A 7,014-nucleotide genomic window follows, 5' to 3' on the forward strand; every position below is an offset into this window, starting at 1 on the left:
GGATAGGTTATCAGAGCTTTTGAACTTGTCTGAAGGGTCGGAGACGGGAGTGTATGAAGTGGAAGTGGAGACGAAGAGGAAAGTTGAGGTTTTTGAGGAGCTTCAAGGAGTTGTGAAGAGATTGCAGTTCGAAGAGGGATCTCTGCAGAAGGAGGCAGCTGTGGATGTTAGAAGACTTGCGAAGGAAGATTCCGAGGCAAGGTCGATGCTCGCCATGCTTGGAGCGATTCCTCCTCTTGTAGGAATGCTTGATTCTAATGATCAAGATTTTCAGATCGCTTCACTCTATGCTCTTCTCAACCTAGGGATCGGAAACGATGCGTAAGTTCATTGCTGTTGTTTTTTGATTTATTAGCTTCAAAATTTCTTTCGTCACACGTTTGCTTGAACTATTGTTTTCCGAGATCTGCTTTTGGTTTTTGGCGTTTTTTTTCATTTCAAGTTTCAACCGTGTTAATTCAGGAGTGTGTATGCTCTGAATTTCATGGAAAAATCACTTCTGTGACAGTGATGCGTTTCTCATGTTCTTTTTCTCTCCTACTGATTAGCATTATATTTTCTCTTTTACAGTTCCGGCATTAGCGCCGTTTCTGCTACTTCTTTGTCTTGTTCAATGCTTCTTATCTTCTTCTGTTCAACCGGTTTTACCCTATTTTTTTAATCTCGGCCGAGCTTTCTAGTGTACTCTTTAACTTTTTTTACTGCTAATGAGGTTGAAAACCGTTTGCCCTTTTTCACTTGTATGGAATTCCCATTTCTTCTTCTCTCTCTCTGTTCTTGCAGGAACAAAGCAGCTATTGTCAAAGCCGGTGCTGTTCATAAGATGCTTAAGCTCATTGAATGTCTTGACGAGTCTCCAAACTTGTCTGTTTCAGAAGCCATCGTTGCAAATTTCCTCGGCTTGAGCGCTCTCGACTCTAACAAACCGATCATTGGTTCATCTGGCGCGATTCCGTTCTTGGTGAAAACCCTCCGGAACGTGCACAGTAGAAGTAGCGCCCAAGCAAGGCAAGATTCTCTTCGAGCACTTTATAACCTTTCCATCTCCAATTTAAACATCAGCCAAATTCTGGAAACGGATTTCGTCCCTTACCTCCTGAGCATGGTTGACGACATGGAAGTGAGTGAAAGAATCCTTTCAATCCTCAGCAATATAGTTTCGACGACGGAAGGAAGGAAAGCAGTTAGTACTTCACGAGAATCATTTTCGATTCTAATCGACGTTTTGAGTTGGACGGACTCACCAGGTTGCCAGGAAAAAGCATCCTACATTCTAATGGTGATGGCTCACAAGGCTTACGGAGATCGACAGACCATGATCGAGGCGGGAATTGTGTCTTCTCTCCTTGAATTGACACTTTTAGGTAGCACATTAGCACAGAAGAGGGCATCCAGAATACTGGAGTGTCTCAGAGTGGATAAAGGGAAGCAGGTTTCGGGAGGTTATCGTGGGGTTCTTGGTGCGGCAGTGTCGGCGCCTATTTGTGGATCATCGTCTTCTGCTGGACCGAATGGGGTGTCGCAAGAAGGCTTGACTGAAGAAGACGATGAAATGATGAGCGAGGAGAAGAAGGCAGTGAAGCAATTGGTGCAGCAGAGTTTGCAGAACAACATGAAAAGAATCGTTAAGAGGGCAAACTTGCCACAAGATTTTGTTCCTTCTGATCACTTCAAGACTCTCACTTCGACTTCAACTTCCAAGAGCTTACCATTTTGAAGAGCTGGTATAGTCTTCTTCTTGTGGGGGGAATTAGTTTTCTAAAATAATTCACCCAAAAAAGTTACTAAAATAGATTTTTTCCCTTTCAAAATTATCATTTAAATCGTATAGAAATTTGAAACTCAATCTTTGGTTTCATGGTTCAGTCTTAAAGTATGTTTTGGTGTCCCATATAGAAAATTCTTCTAGTTGTCGTCATTTTTGGGTCTTTTGTTGGTATAGTTGTACAGAAAATACTGGCAACCTGCATGCATTAGGATTGTCTTTTGGAGTTTGGACAACAGGTTATGGAAATCTGCCAATGTTTAAGTCTAGAATGACCTCTCAAAACGATGAAAATTTTCTTAGGGAATCTACTAAAATTGGATCCTTGGGGGGGGGGGGGGGGCGCTTCTTCGGTTCCAGAGTTTGATAGTGAAGAGTCATTTTCGTCACTTTGGTGGAGATTCGTATTCTATTATGTAATTTGGTATGTCACATGACTCCATTTATGTTGGAAGCAGTGTCGGTCATTTTTTCCTGCGTGAAAATGGTCTTCATTGGTTTTCATATTTTCTTTACTTTGGTTCCGTCTGCTGGGTCTGAGAAATTCATGCTGATCTTTTCCCTCCCTTCTCTAGCTCTCTCCTCGTTTTTTTTAAGTGAAGGGGCATAGTTGGAAAAGGTTTTCTTACTCAACTCAGTTTTTCAGGAAAACCTTGTGACTTGCCCTTGTCAAACACAGTCAAGGCGATTCACATTTTTTAAAATTTTAATGCAATAAATAGGTATGAATTAGTAAATAAATAAGAAAACCAGAAGAAAAAAAAAATCAAGGAATCACATATCAATGCATTTTGAGTTTATATCATTGAACAAGAGAAAGGAGTCAAGGAGTTGAGGGTTTCTTACTATTATAGAATATAGATTTATTATTTTACTCGTCTCAGTTCTAAGTGAACTGGTTTTAAGATTTTTTTAAAAATGAATAAACTTGTTGAGTTTGTCATTACTAGGGTAAAAAAAAACTGAGTCTTGTTTGACTTGAACGATTTATGATCCAATCTCCTCATTTTTATCATGATAGTCTACACAACTCTTGACCAGATTTTAATTTTGAGTCGACTTGGGTGTCCAGTCAAAACCCAGTTTTTAATAATGGTTAAGGTTGCTTATTGTTTTCATCAATCCGGTTAATTTAACCTCCTTTTGACTGCCATCTCAAATTGAAAACAACAAATCATGATGTCATTCTCAAGACTTGCCATACATTTTTTGTTGTTCATATGTGAAATGGCAGTATTTTTTCTTTCATTTTTTAAAAATATATATATATTATATTGAAAAAAAAAAAAAGAAAAAAAGATTACAATTTCTTTTTCACCAACCTTGTAACAAAATTTGCCCTTTATGTTAATGCTGCTGCCCTAAACGGACTTACTTCTTCTTACTTACATTGTTGCAGGGAGGTTGAAAGGGATCCAAGTGAAGGAAAAGAAGAGTAGAAGTTGGACAGTTTTATCTTTTGTTAATATTATGTTTGATTTCCTTCCGTGCGCAGGTATATAAATAATATAATTTTCATTTTGTCGGGTATAGTCAGAGTCACAATGGTTTACCCTCCTTACTGCATTTCTTTTGCTCAGTGTAAATTTTATGTATTCTGTAGTAATTTCATTTGCCCGTGAGCAATTTTTGATTAGTTCTATATGGATGGCCTTATCTATTGCTGTTTTACTGTTCTGCCATCATTCATGAGACCATTATATAGACCAAGGGGGTTTAATTTTGTGTATTCTCAGTTTGTTGTGAAAATTTAGGGCCGAGAGACCAGAACTATGGAGGGTAATGTTGGGTAAAGTGCACAAGCATGAGAAAGAAAATCAAGGCCCCATTTGACAACACTCCGCGTGAGTGATTTTGGGGTCTTTTGTTTTTGTTCTAGTGGAATTGCGGTTGTCTTGGACAACAATTTCGAACCTGAATTTGATCCAAAATCAGACAAATGAGGCCAAAACTTGATTTAGGGACGGGAAATGCACAAAGCTTTATGAGATTCCCTAGCACACTGGACTAATTTGCCTTCCATAAAGTTGGAGATTTTGATTAAAAAAAGATAAGGTGGAGTTTTCTATTACACCATGGTTGAAGAGATTTTCTGTCTTTATTGTTGGTGGATGGGACTACACTAAGGGTTGTGTTGGACTTTGTCTAATAAGTAGGAGGGTGAAGAAGTTTGTACAAAAGTCCCACAAAACACTTGGTCCAAAGAGAAAATAATCATTGTGCATGGATTTCTCATGCTGCCAGCATGGGGAAATCTCCCGCACCAGACTAATCATCGGCACAAGAAGTTATTTCGTTCAATAAAGGGCCCACTTGCCGTCTGAATGTTGGGCTCACAATTCATTATATGAGAAGGCGTAGGAAGGAATCCACATATCATGTGTGTGAATCTTTATCTCATAAGCATTTTACCGTCCTCTTTTAACAATCAAAACTCCTCTCAACTTTTCATATCTTTTTCTTGGGAAAAAGAATGCTGCTTGGTTATGTGGGTCTTGCACTTACAGCATGCATTCTCATTAGCCCTGCCTTAGTGCAGGAGCTACACGACCAAGCTTCTTCTATGCACAACTTCAGCATTTCGCTCCATCTCCCTGCAACTATAACATGGTTTCTCAGTGTTCCCTTATAATTCCAAAGATGATCTGTTCCTCATCTTGCAACTCCGAATTAGTTTTAGGACTAAAGAGACCAGGTTCACCATGGTTAAGGTTTAAGGTTTCGTGTTTCAAGTTGCAACTCAGCTGGGCCCTTTGAGTTGTCCTGTCCATATTCCTTCCCTTTTACTGCCTTACAGAAAGGAGACCAACAAAGTGGGCTTCACCACAGTTGTACTCATTTCTTTCTCTATTTCGTTGCTTTCATAAACTTCTTTTTCCTCACCGACTATGGAGAACGTGTTGGGGGTAACTCTGGCTGTTGCGGAATAAAGTGGTGCAAAATTATGTCTCCCTGATTTTAATCTTTGTAAGAATTGGTTGTGTGACGAGCTGCGTTTGTGGTTCTCTGAGAACCAGCAAAAATTATAAGGTGGGGTATTACCTTTGCTTGCCTTTTCTTATGACGTGACCTTGTAATCTCTCAAGCTTAGCTGTATTAGATTCTTTTAAGGGTCATAACCATACTAGAGTGATTAGCAAACAACCACGTATCTAAGAAAAGATTTGCAAAGTTTAACAAAAATTATAAGGTGGGGTCTTCTTTTTCTTTAGGGGAAAGTTTTCATACACGGCTGTGTAAGCCATGTATGTGAGAGGGTGAGAGTTTCAAGGCATTAATTAATGGGTGGGAGATTATGATTTTTCTAACTCTTTGTGATAGGGTACACCACCGTGCATGCTTACATGACTATGTATGAATACTTCCCCCTTTTCTTTATTTCTTTCTCAAACTAGAATGTCAACAAATACTATAGGCGTCAGTTCTCTAGTTTTTCCCCCACCATTTTTGCAGGACGAAATCATTTCAAATACTTCATACTATAATGGGAGTAATTATGTCATATATACAATTTATTACTTCATACTACCGGATTCTCGTGATTAGGGTTTTTGTTGAAGCAAATGTAGAATACAATATTATCCTACACATTATGAGCCCATGCCAGAAGGTTGTACGACCAGTGGCTTAGCCATTTTTAACCCAGTTTTCTATTTAAAACCCTAAGCATTAGGCAATGTAAATGTTTTCTTACCAAAAAAGGACCAAGGCAATGTAACTGCCTATCGATTAGGCTACCCCACTATCTCAATTTTGGGTCCCCACAAGAGGTTATATGGCCAGCCCAACCCAGCCCAAATTATTTCCAGGCAACAACTTGTAACAGAGATATGAAAAGACAACAGAGAGGGCGTACACCACATTATTAAGTATTACTTTCAGAGACCCAGTACACTTTTCCGAAGGCCGATTAAAGATGCCCAAGCATCTAACTTCCTTTCCTACCATAGTATTAAGAGAATCGGGAATAGGGTTCATTGGTTCAAGCAGGTGGGACTTGCGCTGTTGCGCATGGCATAAAATCTTCTACTGGGGAGTACACCACATTACTAACTATTTGATTCTGGATGATGGTCCAAGGGAGAGAGAGAGGAGGGGGGAAGGATAAAGAACAAAAACAATGGAACCAAAAACAGCTTTAACTTAGTAAGCTTACAGGGACAGCAACTAGTGAGTTTAAGAAAATACAGGGAAGGAGCTTGTCTCGGTTAGCATGCAGTGGACAAAAAGAGAGATTAAGAGGTCCCCAAGAAGCCTCAAGCACTGATCTGCAATAATAAGGCACATTATCACGAAAACGCTCAGACGAATCCATGGGGTATATAAGCTATAAAATTCAAACACATGGACCATACATATCTTCTACAAAATCTACTCAGAATATTGGTGCAGAAGTTGCTAGAACTCTACATAGTGAGTGATCACTTCAGTCCCCCAGGTATGAATACCGGAGCTCTTGATATAAATCAGTTGATAACTAGTTACATGATTTTGAATATATACTTCTATTGCTCCTGGAATTATGCTTTCAGTACTCACCACCATAACCTGTCATCTCTCCATCGGTTTTTCAGCATTAGTGAGAGCAGGGTGACAAAGTCTACTTCGTTTCAGTGACTGGGAGGTATACACCTTCTGCTGCCAACCAAACATTATCAGGACGTTTATCTCGCACACCGCAAACCTGTGTATGAGCATGTCACTGTCAGCATACAAATTTCCACCATATGAACTCCCAAAGCAAAGAATTTCACATTGATTTTCGTGAATCTAAAAAGCCACACATTAATTTCAATTTTACCTCTTGTTGACCTCCAGCTATCCTTTGGTATTTCTTGTCGTGACTGAGTAGATAACCACCAGTGTCCACATGCTGAAGCCTGAACTTTTGGTCTTGCCTCCATGTTTTCCCACTCCCCTCAATCTCAAGCCTGCAAAGAAAATATGACATCAACCATCCAAACACGCAAGGTATACTTAAATCAGTCACTTAAAAATTTACTAAGATCTTACCTCCAATAATCGCCAGTATCAGATAAATCTTCTCCTCCAAAGCAGCTCACCTAACACAGGAGCAAGGTCAATTAAGCACAAATTAGTGCAACAATAAAACATATAAGTTATGCAACTACAGTAAAAAGGACATGGGGTTTGAAACAAAGTAATCAAATTTCCAACTAGACCTAAGCATGAAAATGTGTACATGCTGTGAACTGTATTACAACTTAACAGCAAATGGTTAGCTCCTC

General features: G+C 39.3%; 2 protein-coding genes across 2 annotated transcripts; one reads left to right on the top strand and one right to left on the bottom strand.

Moving 5' to 3' along the window:
- Positions 1–4: 4 nt before the first annotated feature.
- LOC122648412 (U-box domain-containing protein 13) lies at positions 5–3,190 on the top strand (the record flags this gene model as incomplete). The annotated part of the gene is made up of 3 exons (XM_043841623.1): positions 5–321; positions 784–1,724; positions 3,165–3,190. Coding segments are annotated over 2 exons (1,251 nt in total), but the record flags the coding sequence as incomplete, so codon positions are not given.
- A 2,861-nt stretch (positions 3,191–6,051) lies between these two features.
- Positions 6,052–6,828, bottom strand: LOC122648413 (stromal cell-derived factor 2-like protein; the record flags this gene model as incomplete). The annotated part of the gene is made up of 3 exons (XM_043841624.1): positions 6,052–6,449; positions 6,567–6,696; positions 6,779–6,828. Coding segments are annotated over 3 exons (264 nt in total), but the record flags the coding sequence as incomplete, so codon positions are not given.
- Positions 6,829–7,014: the final 186 nt, after the last annotated feature.

Source organism: Telopea speciosissima, unplaced genomic scaffold (genome assembly GCF_018873765.1).
Source record: "Telopea speciosissima isolate NSW1024214 ecotype Mountain lineage unplaced genomic scaffold, Tspe_v1 Tspe_v1.1016, whole genome shotgun sequence".
NCBI classification, from domain to species: Eukaryota; Viridiplantae; Streptophyta; class Magnoliopsida; order Proteales; family Proteaceae; genus Telopea; species Telopea speciosissima.